Genomic DNA, 22,435 nt, shown 5'->3' on the forward strand with positions numbered 1-22,435 from the left:
GCTCCCCGTCTCGGCGCCGCGCAGAAACGGGGACACAGACAGTCGCGGCCCCCGCGGGTACCCCAACCTGACACGGCTCGCGGTAATCCCCACGCTCGCCTCCGGGTGGAGCTGGAGCCCCGCCTAATCGCCGCCCGTGCCGCTGGGGCTTCTGGGAATTGTAGTCCCGGCTCGCCGAGCCCAAACGCACTTCCGGGTTTGGCCAGAAACGCAGCCATTGTCCCGCGCGCGGATGCCTGCTGTCGCCACGCACCTGGGCTCGGAGGTCAGCCGAGTGGCCCTGCGGATGCCGAGTAGGGGAGGGGGCCGAACTAACTGAACCCGAGTCTGTCGTGTTGCAGAATCGGCGCAGGGGGTTGCTTAACCCGACTCCGTCCCGCTGCAGAGCCGTGCCGGGCCCTGAAGCTGGGACAGGCCGGTCCTGGGCCGCGAGCCCGTGGACGCCCAGGTCGGTGAGGGGCGGGGCAGCGCTGGAGGTCCCGTGCGCGCATGCGCAGGGTGTAGGCGGGAAGGTGGGTTTGGGGGTGTGGGTGGGCGACCTAGGACCTGAGCGTGCGGCGCTTCTGCGGGGTCCCGAAGTAGGTGGGGATCCTGGTGCAGCTGCAGATTCGGGAGTGCGCGCGTGCTTGGTAGGGTGGTGCTCTTGTCCCAAGGCTGAGAACGCCCAGGTTGGTGAAGACGGGCCATATGCGGGGTTGTGGGGTGATCTTGAGAACCCCGCTTCCCCTCCTCCAGTGCTAGGCTGGTTTAGTGCAGGATCTGAGGACTGAAGACTGGGTTGAGAGAGTACTCAATTGCAGATTTGCAGGAGAGGGGCTCTGCCCCTATTCCTGTATTTTCAGCAGGCGTTTGAATAGGAAGCAGGACGTGGGAGGTGAGGTTCTGGGCAGTTGGCTTGGGGACCTGGGGCGCCCCCGGTAGTGGAGAGACCAGGTTTGAGTTGCAGATTCTTGCCCCAGAAGAACCGGTGCTACCTGAGCGAACTCTCTGAGAATCCCTGATGGACTACAGATTCCTAGGTTGCAAGAGGAACCAGGGCCTGGAGGCAGTTTCTAGGCAGAGCGCTCCCTGCTCAGGCTGGGCGTGTTGATTGGGAAGCAGGAATTTGGACTGGTGATCCTGGGACCCCCGTAGGGTAGTGCAGGGCCTTAGGACATTCAAGTTGGGTGCAGACTTTGGGTTGGAGGTACAGAAGTGGAGTCCGGGAGGGTCAGAGCTGCAACAGCTGCGGTGAAGTTGACAGCTATTGGGGAAGGACTCCGGATGCTGCCGGCACGTTTGGGAAGTAGACAGCCCCAGGGCCTTTGCTTGGGGGCAACTCCACTTGCGGGCACGAGAATGCCCAGGTTGGTAGAGGGACAGAGTCTGGGCTGTAGATTTGGACCTGGAAGGGGCTGTACTCTGTGGCATCTGGGGATCCACATTTGGGCTGCAGGAAGCCAAAAGGCTTGCTTCCCATGGGAGCTGCTCTGTCATGAGCTGGAGAACCTTCCAGACTGGTGAGCGCCCAGGTCCTGGGGCGGACTCTGGAATTCTTTGCTCAAGCTACTGTTTGGGTGTTCTGATGTTTTGGTGGCAAGCAGGCCGTGGCGCAGGTGCCCCTAAGATCCTCACAGAGGCTTGTGGGTGCTTGAGGTAGCCCGGGTATTCAGGTGCAGAGTGCGAGGTGCGGCTTCTCCTTTCAGGAGCAGGGATTGCACAAACCCACAGGCTGGGGGAGGGCCCAGGTCCGGGATGTGGATTCCGTGTGTATCCGCGGGGATGCCAGCAGGAGGAGGGAACCTAGGTGCGCGGCCCCGCCCAGTCGCTGCTGGAGCCGCAGCCTCTGGTCTTGGGCAGAACGGGGAGGCATGGGCAGTCCTAGGACCCTGGTATTGCCTGAGGATGCCCAGGAGGGTGGAGGGAGCAGCTGCAGATTCCGGGCTGCAGAGGATTAGGGCTGCGCCATGGCCCCCTGCGCATACACGTGAGTATTTGGACGGGAAACGGGAGCCTGGAGGTGGGTATTAGAGGGTGCTGGGGTCTTTGTGCAGATGGCGCCCCAGTCACCCGTGGTGGTGCCCAGGTTGGCGGGAGGACAGGATCTCCCTAGGCTGCAGGTGACCGGGAAGATATTCGGACAGGAATCTGGGCAGGTGTGGCTCAAGCAGGGGCCTGTGGATGTTAGTGGAGGAGACAGTGTGTGGGCAAGTTCAGGATATGGCTGCATGGTGAACCCACATTACACTGAGTGAGAATCCTGGGGGTCAAGGGTGTGGGTAAGAGGGAGAGATGGGGGGTAGGGTTGGCGAGATGGTGTGTGGGGCTGGGATTTGCCAGGGGGCTGTTCTAGTCTCACACCCAGAAACAATCGAGTTGGCAGGAAGATGGCTGAAGTCCACATTCTGGGCCTCGGAGGGGTTGGCACGAGCTGGTGTTTGTCAGGAAGCTCCCGGGCCTGGCTCTGTTGCTGATTCAGGCCGAGGGTACCCACGTTGATGGAGGGACCAAGTCTGAGCTACCCGTTCAGGGCTCAGGAGGGTTTGGGGCTGGGAATCGGGCAGGCGCTATTCTGGTAGCAGCCAGTGGACCCAGAAGTGTGGAGGCACCGAGTCCTAGGTGCAGCCCAGCTCTGAGCCTGTGCTTGGCTATTTGAGCAGAAAGTGGGAGGCAGGGCACGACAGGTTGCTGGAGGGTCAGGCGTAGTTAATGGAAGGGGAGGATTCTGGGAGGGGTGGGACATTTAGTTGGGGGTGTGGTTCCGGGTCATCAATCCCAGAATCCCTACTCCTTGCTCCAGGAAGAGATGCTGCTGGTTTAGGGCTGCAGATTCACGTCTCGGGGGGAGGGAGTGCTCACTAGCTGGTCCTCGACGTGCTGGGCATCTGTGAGGCTCCCAGAAACCCAGTGGGGCAGGGAGGGACCGATTTGTACTGCAGATGTTGGTGGTGGGCAGGAGGCCGTGTTGGGGCCTGACTTACAGGCAGGAGGTCTGGGGGCCTGTGATAGCGGAGGAATCAGGTGGGAGCTGCAGAGTCTTGGCCTGGGAGAGGCGTGCGCAGCTTTTCAGGCAGAAACCTCTAGAGGCGCGCTTGTCGTGGGGAGTGCGTCCTGGCAGCGGAGGCTAATCCTGGGGGGCGGGGCGGGGGGGGGGAGGGAGGGCAAGGATGCTCTGCTCAGGGCTCTTGCACCATTGCAGCTCAGGCCCTCAGGCCCCTGCCTGTGCCTGAAGGAGAGCATGGAAGAGCGGGATGAGAAGCCCCCAGGGCCCCTGAAGACCAGTGCGCAGGTGAGTGGGACTTCCCCTTCCTCCAGGAGACCCACAGCTTGCTCGCACCCAGGCCCCACAGCCCTACCCTCTAGGCTCCGGAGGCTGTCCTCGTTCCCTTTGCGGTGTCCTGGGAGCTCTTGGTCTCCCCTGACCTTATCCTCTATACGTTCTTGGAGGCTCCCTGCATTTCCTCCCTATTTAAAAAAAAAAAAAATTTTTTTTTAATTTTTAATTCATTTTTGAGAGAGAGAGAGAGAGACGGAGATGGAGCGCGAATGAGGGGGAGGAGGGGCAGAGAGAGAGGGAGACCCAGGATCCGAAGCGGGCTCCAGGCTCCGAGCTGCCAGCACAGAGCCCGACGCGGGGCTCGAACCCACAAACCCAGAGATCACACCCTGAGCTGAAATCGGATGCTTAAGCAACTGAGCCACCTGGGCGCCCCCACCTCCCCGCTATTTGAACCCAGAGAACTCTTTCTGGGAGGAATTTGGCATCTTGGTATCAAAGGCCTTTGCTTGGGAATGAAAAATTGGGAAGAATGTGTGAGAGGGGGCCATGCAAGGGGAGCATTAAAGTTACGGTAAAGCCGTGAAACGGAATATACTGTGGCCATTGATGGGATGGTACACACGTCCCAACATACAAAGATATGTGGGATCTGTGTTCAGTAAATGGCATTTAGAAATGATCGTCTTTTTTAAAAAAGATACAGTGTGTATTATAGGAAATGTGTTAGAAGGTTGTAAACACGTCAGTTAACAGAGAGTGTCAGTTACTCTCCGAGGGACCTTATGTATTCATTTACTTACCTATATTTTTCTACTTTGGTGCAGCGAATTTTAAAGTTAGGAAATCAACGATCGAAAACATTTTCCTACAGTAAATGTTCTTCGAAAACATTTAATTTCTTGAAAAGTGTTAGAATTTCGCCTCCTCCTTCCTAAGTGGTTCATTCCTGAAGCCATGAGATGGGGCCGAGCTGCGTAGACGGCTGTGGTGGAGGGAGGGAGGGCTCCCTCCTGTGAGGTGTCACAGCCTGATTGGGGTGAGGAGGGTGTCCACGTGTGGGGACATCGTGACCAAACAGGGTGAAAAAGGTGGCATGGAGAATCAGAGCCCAAGTGGGGTGAGGTACGTGTCCATCTGGGGGAGGAAGATATTTGCGGTGACAGGCCCAGGGCAGGTGAGAAGGGCCTCCGTAGAGGGGATGCCTCAGTGTGGACAGCCTGAGTGCAGTGAGGGCGTCCATGCCAAGGGTGGTCCAGCATGGATGGGGTGTCAGCCAAGGCAGGGTGAGAAGTGCATCCATGTTGGGGTTGGGGACACATCCCAGTGTGTCACAGCCTGAGAAGATTGAGGTTCTCTGTGCACGGGGGAGAGGGGGGAGCCCAGGGTGGGGTATCAGAGCGAAGGCAGGAAGTCAAGGGCATCTACATGGAGTCCAAGTCCAAGTGGGATGAGGCCACCTGCAGAGTCTGAGCCCAAGGAGGGTCGAGAGAGCCCCTGTGTCAGAGTCCAGGAGGGCCAAGGAGTGTCCGTGCGGGAGAAGGAGCGGCTGTGGAAATGGGAGATTAGTCACCCACGGGGGCGCTGATCAGATGAGTAAACCTAATAAGGCTCATGGGAGCCAGTGTTCTCACAATCAGATGTGGTAAGAGAGAGAACACTGGAGTAAACCTTAGTGATCGGTGGGAGTTGTAGGTAGCGACGATACTTGGGGTTTTCAGTATATGTAGGTGTAGAAGTACGTGGAGATGTATGGATGTCTCAATGGGGTGTGTGTGTGTGTGTGTGTGTGTGTGTGTGTGTGTGTGTGTGTGGAGAGAGACATATACATGTGTTTTCCTAGTTCTGTCCGCTGTGAGGGCCCGGGAGCAGTGACAGTCTGGTACCAGTTTGCACATCTGGTGCCCAGATTTCCACCCCATGCCCCAGAACTTACGGGTTTACTGTTCACAGATATTTAATGTTCCATGTTTTGCTGTTACGAATAGCACTGCTGTAAATGTCTTTGTATCTGGTTCCCTGTACAGTTGACTTCAAACAATGCAGGGTTTAGGGACACCAACCCCCTGCAGAGTGGAGAATCCATAGTTAAGTCTGACTTCCCCAAACTTAACTGCTGGGGCGCGGGGTTGGGGGCGGGGGGCTCAATCCGTTAAGCGTCTGACTCTTGATCTTGGCTCAGGTCATGATCTCATGGTTTGAGAGATCGAGCCCCGTGTTGGGTTCCACACTGACAGTGCGGAGCCTGCTTGGGTTTCTCTCTCTCTCTTTCTCTCTCTCTTTCTCTCTCTCTCTCTCTCAAAATAAAGAAATAAAACTTACAAAAAACAAAACAAACTTAACTGCTAACAGCCTGCTGTTGATCAGAAGCCTGACAACATCAACAGTCAATGCATGTTTTGTATATGTATTATGTGCACTGTATTCTTTAAAAAAATTTTTGTTTTTTACATTTATTTATTTTTGAGAGACAGAGAGAGACAGAGCACAAGTGGGGGAGGGGAAGAGAGAGAAAGAGACACAGAATCCGAAGCAGGCTCCAGGCTCTGGGCTGTCAGCACAGCGCCCCACGTGGGGCTCGAACCCACAAACTGTGAGATCATGACCTAAGCCGAAGTCGGACGCTCAACCGACTGAGCCACCCAGGCGCCCCTGCACTGTGTTCTTTTTTTTTTTTTTTAATTTTTTTAACGTTTATTCATTTTTTTTTCAATTTTTATTTCATTTATTAATTCCAGTATAGCTAATGTAGAGTGTTATATTAGTTTCAGGTGTACAATATAGTGATTCAATAATTTTATACATTACTCAGTGCTCATCTGAATAAATATACTCTTTAATTCCCATCACCTATTTTACCCATCCCCCCACTCACATCCCCTCTGGTAACTGTCCATTCTCTGTAGTTAAGAGTCTGTTTTTTTCTTTCTCTCTTTTTATCTTTGTGCATTTTGTTTCTTTGTTTTTTTTTTTTAATTTCATTTTTTGTTTTTTTAAATTTACATCCAAGTTAGTTAGCATCTAGTGCAACAATGATTTCGGGAGTAGGTTCCTTAGTGCCCCTTCCCCATTTAGCCCATCCCCCCTCCCACACCCCTTCCAGTAACCCTCTGTTCTCCATATTTAAGAGTCTCTTATGTTTTGTCCCCCTCCCTGTTTTAGATTCTTTTTGCTTCCCTTCCCTTATGTTCATCTGTTTTGTCTCTTAAAGTCCTCATATGAGTGAAGTCATGATATTTGTCTTTCTCTGACTGATTTCGCTTAGCACGATACCCTCTAGTTCCATCCACGTAGTTGTAAATGGCAAGATTTCATTCTTTTTGATTGCCGGGTAACACTCCATTGTATATATATACCACATCTTTATCCATTCATCCATCAATGGGCATTTGGGCTCTTTCCGTAGTTTGGCTATTGTCGATAGTGCTGCTATAAACATGGGGGTGCGTGTGTCCCTTCGAAATAGCACACCTGTATCCTGTGGATAAATGCCTAGTCGTGCAATTGCTGGGTCGTAGGGTAGTTCTATTTTTAGTTTTTTGAGGAACCTCCATACTGTTTTCCAGAGTGGCTGCACCAGCTTGCATTCCCAACGTTTATTCATTTTTGAGAGGCAGAGACAGAGCGTAAGCGGGGGAGGGGCGGAGAGAGAATGGGAGACAAAGAATCCAAAGCAGGCTCCAGGCTCTGGGCTGTCAGCACAGAGCCTGACGCGGGGCTTGAACTCATGAATGGCGAGATCATGACATGAGCCAAAGTCGGACGCTCAACCGACTGAGCCACCCAGGCGCCCTTGTGCACTGTATTCTTACAATAAAATAGAATAGATTAAAAAGAAAATGTTATTAAGAAAATCATAAGGAAGAAAAAAACGCATTTACGGTACTGTGCTGTATTTATTAAAAAGATCAACATGTTTATGGACCTGTGCAATTCAAACTGGTGTTGCTTAAGGGTCAGGTGTACCCATGGGCAAGAGTTTTAGAGGGAGTTATGCGTTTAAATTTATATACATACATTCACACGTTATCAAAACTACAGGTAAAGCGTGCTTTGATTGTGACCACTGGTGTTCTACTCGGAGCTAGCGACTTTGGGTGTTTTTCTGAGAATCTTAATGGCCCTTTCGCTCTTTTCTTCTATAACATACAACGGAAGTAGCAAGCTGCTCATTATAATTTTCACTTTCATCACATATTTATTGATTGCCCAACCAGCGGAAGGCCCCGCCTGAGGTGCTAGGGACAAAGATGACCTAGTTCTCGCAGACGGAAATACGCTTCTTGTATATTCCAAGGCTGCCTAGGAGAAGCAAAACCATCTTCCTTCTCGTATTAGCCATCCGTGGCGTCATACCCCAAAACTTCGCAGCTTAGAACAACAACCAGCGTTTATTACCGCACATAGTCTCTGGGGTCAGGGATCCGGGGGCAGCTGGTCTGGACGTTTCTGGTGCTCAGGGTCTCTGACAGGGTTGCAGTAAATTGTGGGCCCAGGCTGATGTGAAGGCTTGACTGGGTAGGAGGACCCCCTTGCCAGCTCGCTCGCTCCCGTGGCCGTCGACGAGAGGCCTCAGTTCCCCGCTACACACACCTCTCTCCAGGGCCGCACACAACACAGCAGCTGGTTTCTCGTGGAGCAAGGGATCTAAGAAAGGGAGGGCAGAGGGAGAGCACTTAATTGCACACAACCAAGGTGGAAGCCACGGTGTGTCTTATGTCATCTCAGAAGGGACACACCGTCACTTCTGTGACTCCTCGGTCAGGCAGACCCACCCTCGTACCGTGTGCAAGGGCTGCACAGGGCGTGAATTCCTGGAGGTCAGGGTCATCGAGGGCCATGTTGGACGCTGGCTAGCACACTTCTCAACTCTGAATGTCCTTTAGTAAATTAAAAAAAAAATTTCTTTTTAACGTTTACTTATTTCTGAGAGAGAGACAGAGCGTGAGCAGGGATGGAACAGAGAGAGAGAGGGAGACAGAATCCGAAGCAGGCTCCAGGCTCTGAGCTGTCAGCACAGAGCCCGACGCGGGGCTGGAACTCAGGGACCATGAGATCATGACCTGAGCCGAGGCCTCCCCCAGGCGCCCTTCCTTTAGTACATTTTAATCATGATCAGAAGACGCACAAGAGCTGTTGGGCCTGACGGATGTCCATGAGAGCCTTGGCAGAGAGAGCAATCAAGGGAACCCAAGTCTCGGTACGTGAGTCCCACGGGCCACCCTGTCGGCCATCACCTGGGAGATTTCAACGACTTACACGTTGGAAGCGGCTGGGCCAGGGAAGGTCCTGCCTGCCTTCAGCGGCTGAGACCAAAACCCTGCCAAGAGGGTGGCAGAGCCTTACCTATCCCGTCATCCTCAACATTCAGAGTGGATCTTAAGTGTTATCATCCAAAACAAAACAAAAAAAAACCCATAAATGTGAGGCGCTGGATGTGTTAATCAGCTTGATCGTGGTACTCATTTCACAGTGTACACATCTATTCAAAAACATCACAGGGGCGCCTGGGTGGCTCAGTCGGTTGAGCGTCCGACTGCGGCTCAGGTCATGATCTCACAGTTTGTGGGTTCGAGCCTCCCTGTGCGTGGCCGCCCATTAGGAAGGCGGTTTCTCTCTGCAGCCACGTTTCCATGCTGCACGAGTCAAAACTTGTGACTCCCGTGGGCCGTCTGTAGTTTTGAAGTTGTCATTTTGGCTTGGTGAGCGTGGCTTGTTTGTTTTTGTTTCTGGGCCCCTGGAGCTCTTCAGTAATGCCCACGCAGCCGTTGTAAGGCAGCCTAACCATCCTGGTGTTTGTCCTGGGCACTTGTGCAGGCGACTTAGCAGCCGAGCGTTCTCATGGGGCCTTCTTTACATGGATGTGGCTCCAGCACTTAGAGGAGGGAAGGAGAGAGGGGGAGGAGGGGAGGCAGGGAGAGAGAGCACGGGCATATGGGTGCAGTGCTGCAGGAATATTCTAGCAACTTAAACTCCCACTGATGGTATATGACACTCTTGACTAGTGGGCCACAGGGGTGGGAGTCCTTACAACAGGCAGAAGAAATGCTCTGTGTGGTCAGGATTTTGGTTCCATACAGCGGTCTGAGCAAACAAGTAGATATAGAGGGGATAATGGGAGCCAGAGAAGGTACAAAATTGGAAAGCAGGAAGGCTAGAATCACATGTGTTGCTGAATTGTAATGAGGGGCATCAGTGTGAATTTATAGCCTCTAATATACAGAGATAGGTAGTTATAGAAATAGAGACTTGATCCTCTCTGATTTAAAGAGGTGAGCATCTTTTTGTATATTCACTGGCCATTATATTTCTTCATAGTTGAGTTGCACGTGCATTTTCCTTTGTCCCTTGTAGTGTTGAAGGTCCCTTTTTCTTACTGATCTAGGATAGGGCTTAATAAAAAAAGTCAAAAAATTTTTTTAATGTTTATTTATTTTGGGGAGAGAGAGAGAGAGAGAGAGAACCAGAGCATGAGCAGGGGCAGGGCCGAGAGGGAGGGAGACACAGAATCCGAAGCAGGCTCCAGGCTCTGAGCTGTCAGCACAGGGCCCGACGTGGGGCTTGAACTCACAGACTGTGAGATCATGACCTGAGCCAAAGTCAGATGCTTAAGTGACTGAGCCACCCATGTGCCCCCCGCCCCCAAAATACTTTTTTTAAAGTAGGTTTCACGCCCAGCGTAGAGCCCAACATGGGGCTTGAACTCACAACCCTGAGATCAAGAGTCAGATGCTTAACCGACTGAGCCACCCAGGCACCCCTAGAACAAATCTTAATAGTATAGATTCTTACTGATGGTGCCTTTGTTGGTGGCACTTTTTGCCAAACATTTTCTGAAGTTAATTTTGGAATCTTTATGATTCTTTGGTCGCACTGTAGTCTGTTTTATTTGCTTAGAACTCCGCAATCCAGGAGTTCCGACCACCTGGTTGAACAGTTCTTTTCTCGCACACGGTGCCTGGAATCACTCAGCTCCGTTGCGCTGGTAGCTGGGCTGGCCTGGAAGACCGACAGAGATCTCACGCCCGTGTCTGGTGTCTCATTGCCCCTCCAGCTGTCCCCTGTCTCTCTCTCTCTCTCTCTCAAGCTTCCCAACGGGAGGGAGCAGACGTTTTGTAGGGGGGATGTGTGAACACAGGCGGTTTGTCGAATTCTAGCCTCCTCGCTGTGGCGGTTTCGAGCCATGACTGAGTTTCCTGGTTATTTTCCTTTTTCTCGTCTGTTTCCTGCTCAGGACTCTCTCCTTCCTCCAGAGAGTATCGTCAAGGTTGAGAAAGAAGATGCCGGGTCACTGGCCCTTCCATCCCCGGTGAGTTGGCCCTCTTTACCCTGGGAAATGTAGAAATGTGCATGTCTGCTGGGGGGCAGGGGCCAGGCTGAAGTGACCTGGGAGGTGAGCAGAAAGGGAGGAAACAGATATGCAAGTGGGCATCGTTTACGAAAAACTTGGTTACCATGTAAAAGACTGCAGAGAGTGATAGCTACAAGTTTGAGGTGGAGGGGCTCTTTTTTTATTATTTTTATTTAGGAAAAAATTTTTAAATGTTTATTTTTGAGAGAGAGAGAGACAGAGCAGGGGAAGGGCAGAGAGAGAGGGAGACACAGAATCCGAAGCGGGTTCCAGGCTCCGAGCTGTCAGCACAGAGCCCAATGCGGGACTCAGGCTCACAAACCGCGAGATCGTGACCTGAGCCGAAGTCGGATGCTTAATCGACTGAGCCCCCCAGGTGCCCCTCTCCCTTCATTTCTGGATCTACCAGAAAGAGTCCAGTTTGATGTCACCCTTTTTTCTTTAAAGGATTAAAAAGATTTGACTCTGTTTACGTGGTTTCAGGGAAGGATTAAGTGGAGAAAAATAAGTTAATCAAGAGAGGGAGGAGATACAAACTAAAAAGCAGAGTCCGCGATTAGCACCAGAGAAATTCATTCAGAGTGTGTGTGAACGTGTCGGCTCTACAGAGGAGGAAGGACCCATTCAGGAAGAATGGGGCTGAGGGAATTCTTCGAAGGCTTGGGTTTTTCTCTATGAGCAATCTGGTGGTTATCGGTGGGGCCTGAGGGTGGCACTTGGAATGGAGAGGCAGGTGCTTGACGTGAGTGGAGAAGGCTGAAAACAGTAGTGTTGTATTATGAGAGACGGGCAGCTCCAGGAGGTATAACAGGGTTGCTGGTCAGTCTGAAAGGATCATTATGAGGTAGAGACCATTAATAGTGTCCCATCCAGCTGCTTTTGTGAGTTCTCTTTCCCAGTGGCATTCCGGAACCTTCTTTCCGTTGGTCATACATCGACATTCAGATTCATTCTTGCAGCCAGGGTACATTCAGCCAAAGTCCCATAAGGCAAGATACTATTTGAAGGGGGATTTTTGAACATATCCAGTAGAAAGATTAAAAGGAATGCCCCATGGACTCTACACTGAATAATTACGATGGAAAAGATAACAGGGGCACCGAATGGAAAGGAAAAGAATATAGACCAGCCGACAGTAATAGGGGATACTCGAATCGAGGAAGGGCCCCAGACTGTCAAAGCACAAGAAGAGAGAGGGAGAGATTATGCGGAGTGTTGTAATCAGAGGTGGGCAGTTCCATGGGTGTGACTTGAGAGGTGGATTCCTGTGTGGGGATCTCAAGGTCTGGGGGCTCACGCTAAGAGTGGGGTGCCGAAGAGCAATTCTCAGGGCCGGGAGTTGGGCCAGCGCGAGGCATCGATGCCTGAGGGCACGTGTTAGGCAGAGTTGAGGCTGCATCCCAGCCACCGACTTCAAGCGTACGTGTTCGTTTCTCTACCCTTCTAGCTCTTCATCTGTAAAAATGGTGCCGCTGCTGGTATTTTCTCACGGGGGCCTTGTGAGAATAGTTCACAGCCTGATGCCGCCCAGGAAGTGCATCGTTGACGTCACTTAGTTTCATATGATTGTCAGGGACCTCTACAACCGGATGCTAGAGACAGGGCAGGCTGAGACCATACAGGTTCTTGAAGTAGAGGGTAAATCCCAGGTATTGTAAGTCTTTGGTGGGTGGGGCTTGGTGTTCAAGGGGTTGGTAGGACAAAGGTCCAAGAAGTAAGGTAAATGGTGTGAGTTTCAGTGTAGCTGAGAGGACACGCACCCTCCCCCTTTGATGCTGAGCGAACCGGAGCCTGTGAGGTTTGCAGAGGAGGGGTCTTTGCGGGGGAGGGGGTAAGTGTAGGTTTCCATTAACACAGGGATGTAGAGGGAATGTTTGGTAACGATGTTGAAGCTGTAGGATTTCGTTACTATAGAAGTAGAGTTCCCAGGGGCACCGTTGAAGGGCTTGTGAAGGAATTTTGAGGAGTGGGAGGGTTGGGGCAGGTGAGAGGAAGGACAGAATAAGTGGGGATAAAGCCAGTATCCACACATCGAAAAGCTTTTCAAATGGGTGTGTGATAAGGGATACCCATTTGACTTAGTTGGTTGAGCGTTTTACTCCGGCTCAGGTCACGATCTCACGGTTCGTGAGTTCGAGCCCCGCGTCGGGCTCTGTGCTGACAGCTCAGAGCCTGGAGCCTGCTTCGGATTCTGGGTCTCCCTCACTCTCAGCCCCTGCCCCACTCGTGCTCTGTGTGTCTCTCTCTCAGAAATAAATAAACGTTAAGAAAAAAAATTCAAATGGGTGTGCAATAGGCCTGATGAGATTCAGGTGTGAGAGAGAACTTAAACCAGAATTTGGCCCCAAAGTCAGATTATTTTGATCGATGATGAAGTCTGTTGAGACTACAGGTTCACTCATTGAAATCATTTGCCGAGTATGTATTTCTTATCTACGGTACACCAATATGCTGAGCCGCTGGAGTTACAGTTGCAAACTATCCATACCTTGCCCCTGCCCTCACGGATTGCAGCCTAGTGACAAAGATGGCCGTTGTGCAAATGAGCAGACTCAACAGTGTGGGGAGTCTTAGGATAGAAACCCGTGGGACCTTTGGAACATACAGCCGGGGCTGGAGTGGGGGTAGCGGTGCTAATCTAATCCGGCATTATTTATTTGACATGTGAACAAGCTTGATATTAAAGGGACCTACATTGAAGAGTGAAGGGGAGTGTTTATAAAAAGGAAGCGTGGATTGGAGCTTGGAAACCAGTACCTAGAGAGCCACGTTCAACACAGGTGGCAGTGTGCGAATGATGTTTCTGAACGCCGTTTTGGGTTAATTACGAACCCCTCTGAGATTTTGGTGAAACTTACAGGTCCTGACTTAGAAAAATGCAGGTGCGGCAGCATTTTGCGTGGAGTTTCACGGGCTTCCGGGGACCGTGTGTCCTATTCACGAACACAGCTTAAGGATACCAGGTCTATCTAGAAAGTCCTTTAGCGGCAAGTGGCGTTCCACTTTCCTGGGTTTTGCTGCCTTTGGCTAAATACAGATCACCCTCAGCACTTTATTGGATCAAAATTCCTGCCCAGTAGGCTTGGAAATGGGTCCTTTCTTGCTTAGAGGAGGCAGTCCAAGCCCCCCTCTCCATGACAGTAACGACAGCACGTCTGTCTCTTAAAGGCTCTACGTTCCAGCTCTGAGTGTGGACAAAATAGAACTGTCGTCGGAGGACTGAGAGCTCAGGGTAACAGTCACGTTGGCTGTCACTTAATTTTTTTAGAGTTCTCAAACCTGATGACCTTAATAATTTTCCAGCCGTTTTCTTTTTTGTTTGGTAAACTGCCAATAGCTTTTCATATATCATCACAGTTAATTTACTGAACAACCCTATGAGTTGGGAATGATTAAGCCTAATAAATAGAATTGGGATGGGGCACGTGGGTGGGTCAGTCAGTCAAGAGTCCGACTCTTGATTTTGGCTCAGGTCATGATCCCAGGGTCATGGGATCCAGCCCTGCTTCAGGCTCCGTGCTGACAGTGCACAGCTTGAGGTTCTCTCTGTCCTCTCTCTGCCCATCCCCCCCTCAAAATAAATAAATAAACTTAAAAAAAAATGGGATAAACTCAGCTTAGAAGGCAGATGGTCAGATTAGATATATATATATTTTTTTTAATTTTTTTTAACGTTTATTTATTTTTGAGACAGAGAGAGACAGAGCATGAACAGGGGAGGGTCAGAGAGAGAGGGAGACACAGAATCTGAAACAGGCTCCACGCTCTGAGCTGTCAGCACAGAGCCTGATGTGGGGCTCGAACTCACGGACCGCGAGATCATGACCGGAGCCGAAGTTGGCCGCTTAACCGACTGAGCCACCCAGGCGCCCCAGATATATGTTTTTAAAATGCAGACCTGTGCTCTTAATAGATGAGAAAACCCATTTCTTCCAAATCTGGCCCACCGCCTGCTTTTGTAAGTAAAACTTTATTATAATATAGTCACGCCCATTTGTTTATATATTTTTTGTGCCTGCTTTCTTGCTGGAGGAGGGCCGAGTGGTTGTGATAAAGACTGTATGGCTTACAAAGCCTAAAATGTTTACTCTCTCACCTTTGACAGAAAAAGTATGCTGACTCTGTTTTGTTCCATTTGGGGAATTTGGAGAGAATTCGTTACTGGCAATTCTATATTCACCAGTGCAAAAATCAGAATAAGCATTTTGTTCAAGGTGAACAAGAGAGAAAACAATTTATATATGTTTTTATCCATTGTTCCTCTTTGGGGTTGTATCAACAGATCCAGCATCCAAAACCCAAAGGGGTTTCCCTAAAAGGCACCTGTACACCTTGACTAGAATCCTTTGGACACTGACAGTCTCAGGACAATTTCCAGGCCATCAAGTTTTCCTTCTTCCCGTTGTCAATCTTTTCCTCCTTTATGAACATTGGAAGGAAATGATGCCCAGCTGAGCAGGAATGTGTGTCCTGTTTTAGGAAGGAGAGAACTTCAAAATTGTGACTGTGGACTTCACTCAGAAGGAAGAAGGCACTTTGAACCCTGTTCAGAGGACCCTGGACAGAGATGTGAACCTAGAGAACCACAGGGACCTGGTCTCTTGGGGTAAGAATACAGTCCCCTTTAATGAAGTTTGTGTATTGAAATGATTTCCATTGATTGAGAACTATGGAGTTCGGAGGCCAGAATGATTTTGACCACACATAGACTGTGTTTGTGCTTTTTATTCCCCAGGGAAGATTCAATTTTAATGCATAGGGTAGCAAAGGTACAGCTTCTCAGGTTTGAGCTTGTTCAGTCTTCATGGTTCCTAAAGGCCAAAGACTGGGACCAAATTCTGCAGTGATTTTCTTTTGTCCCCAGCCCCAGACACCCCAAATCCTGTTTAGTTCCCCATCCGCTTTTCAAACCAGATGCGGTCTCCTCATGGGAGCCAGGAGATGAATACAAACATTTCCTAACTTACATATCCAGGTGAGAAACCGACACTTAGGAGTCAGTACATCTATTGAAGATTTGTTTCAAAAATCCCCATCGGGCATGCCACATGTGTCTCCATTTCCCACTCCTATTAGACTGTATACATTGCCACTTTTTCCAGAGGTACTCTCTGTTGCTTGACCTAGTAACCACACGGGCTTCTGCTTCTGGGCTGATCTCCATTCTCTCTCACTTGGAACCCCAGGAATCCATCAGGCCGTAATAATTGCTTCTAAAGCATTTAGGGAACCTGGGATAACAGTGCTCTCACTTTTTCCTGATTCACAAAGTAGTTTGCCCATGTCCTACTGACACAGACTATTCTAGCACGTTTCATGCCTCCAGCAGCGTAGATACTATCCTGTACTTCAGTGAGCATGTGTCTAGCACTAAAGAGGGTAGAAAGGACTCTGTTTTTTTGCTAAGGTTTGCACAATTGTTTGTTATTTTGTAGGTTCTATATGGGTGATCTTACTTTGGAATATGGAGATATTTGGCATTTAAAATATTTTTTATTCAGCAACACTGGGATTAAATAGTTTTTTGGTTTTTTTTAATGTTTATTTATGTTTGACACATAGCACCGGCAGAAGAGTGGAGAGAAGAGGCATAGAATCTGAAGCAGGCTCCAGACTCCAAACTGTCTGCACAGAGCCCGATGCAGGGCTCAAACTCGTGAACTGTGTGATCATGACCTGAGCCAAAGTCAGACGCTTAACCAACTGGGCCACCCGGGCGCCCCAGTAGTTTTACTGGGCTACTGGTAGTTCTCAGTGGGCTGTGGTAGTTCTTTGCTTGCTGCTTCTTCCCACCCTTCTCTTTTCTTAATCCAGGTTATAGGTCCATAGCTGAAAACAAATCCACCTATATTTTGCATACTTTCTTGTCAGCTTTTTCCCAATATTCCAACTCTAACATTTTTTGGCTAGGATGTTTATTTTGCTCTCTTCTAGACTTGGCAACTGCACTTGGAAGAAGAGAATCAATATCAAAGCAGAACATTTTTGATGACGAACCATTCCACGGAGTGAAGTTAGAAAGGTTGACAAGAGATGATCCTTGGTTAGCTTCATGTGAAGAAGTTCGGGATTGTAAGGACCAGTTGGAGAAGCAACAGGAAAAACAAGAGAGACTTTTGAAAGAAATGGCCTTTACTCACAGGAAAGCTATTACTTATGAGAGAGTCTGTAAAAATGATGAACTTGAGGAGAAGAGTGGTCTGAATCCCAGTCTTCTCTCACCCCAGATGATATCCATAAGAAACCATTTTCATAAACATGCCTCACATGTAAAAAAATTGCATTATAATCCTATTGTTAACAGTCATCAGATGATTCATGACAGTGAGAAACTCTGTGACAGTAATGAATGTGGAAACCCCCACCAGAACATTCACCTTATTCAGTTTACAAGAACTCAAACAGAGGCTAAATCCTATGGATTTAGTGACAGTATTCAATCTTTTAGCAATGATGTACCCTTAAATATACATGAGAAAATACATGCCAGAGGAAGATCCTTTGACTTTGAGGAATGTGGGCAAGTTTTGAACCACAGTATATCCCATAATGAACAACAGAGAATCCCTGTTGAAGAGAGTCAATATAACTGTAGTAAAACCTCCCAGAGTTCATCCATTGCTCAAAACATGAGAAATTCTGAAGAGAAACCCTTTGAATGTAATCAGTGTGGGAAATCCTTCAGCTGGAGCTCTCATCTTGTTGCACATCAGAGAACTCACACAGGGGAGAAACCTTATGAATGTAACGAGTGTGGGAAATCCTTTAGCCGGAGCTCTCACCTTGTTTCTCACCAGAGAACTCATACTGGAGAGAAACCTTACAGATGTAATCAGTGTGGGAAGTCTTTTAGCCAGAGCTATGTTCTTGTTGTGCATCAGAGAACTCATACTGGAGAGAAGCCTTATGAATGCAATCAGTGTGGAAAGTCCTTCAGGCAGAGCTACAAACTTATTGCACATCAAAGAACTCACACTGGAGAGAAGCCCTATGAATGCAGTCAGTGTGGGAAGTCGTTCATCCAGAGCTATAAACTTATTGCACATCAAAGAATTCATACTGGCGAGAAACCCTATGAATGCAATCAATGTGGAAAGTCCTTTAGTCAGAGTTACAAACTTGTTGCCCATCAGAGAACTCACACAGGAGAAAAACCCTTTGAATGTAATCAGTGTGGGAAATCCTTCAGCTGGAGCTCTCAGCTTGTTGCACATCAAAGAACTCACACTGGGGAGAAACCCTATGAATGTAATGAGTGTGGAAAATCTTTCAACCGCAGCTCTCACCTTGTCATGCATCAGAGAACTCATACTGGAGAAAAACCCTACGAATGTAATCAGTGTGGGAAGTCTTTTAGTCAGAGTTACGTTCTTGTTGTACATCAGAGAACTCATACTGGAGAAAAGCCCTATGAATGCAATCAGTGTGGGAAGTCCTTCAGGCAGAGTTCATGCCTTACTCAACATCAAAGAACTCATACTGGGGAGAAACCCTATGAATGTAATCAGTGTGGAAAAACATTCAGCTTGAGTGCTCGGCTCATTGTACATCAAAGAACTCATACTGGAGAAAAGCCCTTTACGTGTAATCAGTGTGGGAAAGCTTTCATTAATAGTTCTAAACTTATTAGGCATCAGGCAACTCATACTGAGGAGAAACCCTATGAATGAATGTAACGAGTTTGGAAATCTTTTAGCCAGAGTATATTTCTTTTTCCTTTCCTTTTCCTTTTTCTTGCATTTCTTCCTCCCTCCCTCTTTCTCTTCCTCTCTTTCTCTTTCTTTTCCTCTTTCTCTTCAATTTCTTTCTTTCTTTCTTTCTTTCTTTCTTTCTTTCTTTCTTTCTTTCTTTCCTTCCTTCCTTCCTTCCTTCCTTCCTTCCTTCCTTCCTTCCTTCCTTCTTAGCTTGCAGTCAGCCTTCTGTCGTGTATCTGGAAATTCATTCTAGAGAAGAAAGAACAATGAATCATATATTTTACTTAGCAATTCCATATTAAAAATCAAACTTGGCATTTATAACACATTGTCACATAAGTAACAAATATCGGCACTTTTCCTTGCAGAAAGCACTCCAACTTGAATCTGAGAAAATTACCACTTGCTATGGAGTGACTGTGAGTGAAGTAGAGCTCTTTAACAATAAAGAGGAAATGAGAATGCACACACTGGTGGGCTTGTTGTTGAGTAGATTGGAAAACTGCTATAGTATTAGAAGCTAGGCTGGAAAACGATATTTCAGTATCATTTTATGACACGATTTCCCCGGTAGCTACTTTGTAATCTATTTTATGCAGTGCTTTCTATTATATGTGAAGATTTCTTTAAAAATAGGATATGGCTATGATATGAAGTGAAAAAAATGCAGGCCAAGAGAATCAAACATTAATTTCAAACAAAATAACCATTGTGATATTTGTGTGTGGATCAGAATTGAAAGGGATTCTGGGTGTATCTGATTTTTAGGTTTATGCCTGGTTTTCTTCTTTTTTGGAATGTGTGCTATTTTACTATACTAAGTAATATGAGGAGTAAAAATTAAAAACAAAGTAAACCAAAGATTTCCATCTTTGACCATTTAGGAAAGACTAGGTGGCTAAATAGAGATCCCACAGGGTTCTGAGATTTCCATTTGGATTAGCTTGAGCAGGTCACTCCTTAGAACTTAGATTCCCAGAGATTTTCCTCATTGAAAATTAAATGTTTCCCTGGCAATGGGATACTGGAAACTTAGGCCAGAGGGGTTCTGTATGAGGGATGGAGAATACACAGGCTGTGCAAAGGGCATTTTAAAAAATATTTCCAAAGCAGTATAAAGGAGCTCTATTTTAAGGGTCCTACCTCTCCCCTCTCCCCCCGCCATGCAGTCTTGTCTTCTTTCCTCTGGGATGTATTCCCTAATATGAAAATCTTATGAGTGGGAGGGCACTATCAGGCTAAGTGCTCATCACCTAAATTATGTTTGCAAGAGTGATTTTAGGCAAGATTTGTAGCTATTGGTTGGATTGTAAGATGTGGTTCACATGTCTTTCTGGCCTTTGCCACTAAGTCTTGAATTCTAGTCCTATGGATTATCATGGACCTGACGCCTCTGATCCTAGGGAGTTAATAAAAAGTAAGCAGAGAGGGGCACCTGAGTGCTCAGTTAAGCATCTTTTGACCTTGGCCGGGTCATGATCTCTTATTTGTGAGATCAAGCCCCACTTCAGGCTCTGTGCTGAGCGTTGTGCCTGCTTGAGATGCTGTTTCCCTCTCTGCCCTTCCCCTGCTTGTTCTGTCTCTCTCAATAAATAAACACTAAAAAAAAAAAAAAAAAAAAAAAAAAAAAAAAAGGAAGCTGAGAGTTGAAATGGGAGACCAGAGAATAGATGTGAATTCCCTGGAGGAAAAAAGGAGAAACCATAAGTGACATCTGATAGTGGTTGCCCTTAATAAAATTCTGTCCCCATGCGATGATGCTAAGTGGAGCCATCTCTGTGAAGATTAAGCCAGAGTACAGCACACAATGACAGAGTACAGCACAGCAATGACAAGTTCTGGGGAACGGTTGTTTATGGCTAGAAAGCTGGCTTCACGCACACCCTGAAAGATCTTCAGTCAATGAATGCACAGAGGAATAGCAGGTGTTTTCCGCCCATTGCCTTTTGGGGACAACATAAAATTGTGAAATACCCTAATTTAGCAACAGGACCTGAATAGGCTTCCTCCCAAATTATAGATGAAACTAATGCCTGTGCTAGGATAATTTTCTTTCTTTTTAAAAAATACACATACATTTATTTTTTTTTTAATTTTTTTTAACATTTATTTATTTTTGAGACAGAGAGAGACAGAGCATGAACGGGGGAGGGGCAGAGAAAGAGGGAGACACAGAATCAGAAGCAGGCTCCAGGCTCTGAGCCATCAGCCCAGAGCCCGACGCGGGGCTTGAACTCACGGACCGCGAGATCGTGACCTGAGCCGAAGTCGGACGCTCAACCGACTGAGCCACCCAGGCGCCCCCCCCCCAAAAATACACATACATTTAAAGTAATCTTTACACCCAACGTGGGACTCAAACTCATGACCCTGACATCAAGAGTTGTATGCTCTACCAATTGAGCCAGCCAGGCGCCCCAAGGATTGTTTTCATTGGGCATGTTGAATCTTCCTTTGAAGGCAAGAAGCCATGATTGTACAAATGAGTAAAGCCAGTGGGTCTCAGAATGAGGGCTCTGAATATTTCAAGTTTGGAAGGTGATTTACTGGAAAGTAATCTCTTCAGTAAACATTGAAAATATTTCATTGAAAGTGAAATTTTTAAAACTGCAAAAATTTTGGGGAGAGAGAGAGAGAGTGTGTGTGTGTATGTGTGTGTGTGTGTGTATTTTGGGCCAGTTTGAATATGTGAGTCGTCTTTGTGCACCAAGTCATAAGGTTATATCAGTTCCTGTGTGGTGATTTACATTTGCCAAGTATACTGAAGTAAGATAGTCAACTAATAAATAAAAATATTAATTTATATAATTTACTCAATAATTTCCTTTGTAGGAAAGGTATTCTTTTAATTTAAAGGTAGTCAACCAAAAATAAGTTAACTGCATGTGACAACAGGCCAAAAATATGTAATTAAACTTCTGAACCTAAAATTTCAGGTTAAAAGGGAATCAGTAGCTTGATTTTAATGGCATATGTGTGGCATTTATATATATAATGATGTGTGTCGTATATATATGCATATGTCACATGTATAATGATGTATGCATAAAGTTTTGTGGAAAATTCATAAAGATGAAGCTGTACTTTGCCGAAGAAGAATTTATAGAGACTTTACACGCCAAGTATCTTTCACCATACTCCAGTAAAATTAGAAATGTGACCAAATGAATCACATTTGGTAAATGAAAAGTGACCAAAATGTTTTTTTAACTACCTAGATGTTAGGAAATACTCTCCTAGGACCAGTTTTTCACTTTTCCCCAGCGTTATTGAGATATAATTGACATATAGCACTGTGTAGGTTTAAGGGATACAGCATAACTTGATTTCCATATATTGTGAAATGATTATCACACTTAACATTCATCATCTCATATAGATACAAAACCATGTTTTGTTTTGTTTTGTTCCTGCTGATGAGAACTCTTAAGATTGACTTCTCTAACAACTTTCAAATATACCCTATAGCAGTGTTAACTATAATCATGTGTCCTCCCACACTCCTCCTCCTCCGTATTTACTGCTTTTGCACGTTTTCCATCTTATTTTGTAGTTTGATGTTTCAGCTTACTCCTAGGCTCGAAAAGATAAATGTGTTTTATTGATGGTTTTTTGAGAGATTGCAGCCAGGAGAGGGGAAATCCAGATTTTTAAGTACTGTTTTCAGATATGCTTTTGTATTTTTAAATTTCTTCTGGATTTTGCACTCCATCAATATTGTCTATTCTGTATGTCTTACTTAACCTACTTGACCAGTTAACCTTACCTATGCCTTCAGAGCTTTCTCTTGAAAAATTAGTATTTTTCCAGTTTGTTGATGGAGGTTGCACATGGACTGTTTCACTGTTGGAGACTCAGTGGCTCATGTCAGTAATTAGTGCATTACTCTTTACAAATTATAGCAGCCTGTGTTCTTAGTTGGGAAGCACATGAGCTAACTCTAGCTATTTGATTGAGAAAAGGATATTAGGTGGGTCCAAGAATTGGCAAGAAGCAGTAAGATTGCGTTCAAGGCTTTATACACGGAAATGATTGGCAGAATGATGCTGTAGGGTCTATGAGATTTCCTTGCTGTTCCCGAAGTTCCTTAAGATATATTAATTTTTCTTTTTTTATTAAAAAATTTTTTTTCAA

General features: G+C 47.2%; 1 protein-coding gene across 4 annotated transcripts in view; it reads left to right on the top strand.

Annotated features, from left to right (window-relative positions):
• The first annotated feature begins 231 nt into the window (after positions 1-231).
• ZNF180 (zinc finger protein 180) overlaps positions 232-22,435 on the top strand; it is a 38,092-nt gene continuing 15,888 nt past the window's right edge. For 2 of the 4 annotated variants that reach the window (XM_047077887.1, XM_047077888.1), the window contains exons 1-4: positions 232-265; positions 3,179-3,268; positions 10,491-10,565; positions 15,087-15,213. In XM_047077887.1, the coding sequence (XP_046933843.1) occupies positions 233-265; positions 3,179-3,268; positions 10,491-10,565; positions 15,087-15,213 (325 nt within the window). In that variant the 5' untranslated portion in view covers position 232. Of the gene's footprint in view, positions 266-3,178; positions 3,269-10,490; positions 10,566-15,086; positions 15,214-16,541; positions 18,373-22,435 lie in introns of those variants that run through there. The other 2 variants (XM_047077886.1, XM_047077889.1) reach the window with 2 other exon arrangements.

Source organism: Lynx rufus, unplaced genomic scaffold (assembly GCF_022079265.1).
Source record: "Lynx rufus isolate CCGP_SWC_20201006 ecotype Redwood Valley unplaced genomic scaffold, mLynRuf1.p SCAF_16, whole genome shotgun sequence".
Classification (NCBI taxonomy): domain Eukaryota; kingdom Metazoa; phylum Chordata; class Mammalia; order Carnivora; family Felidae; genus Lynx; species Lynx rufus.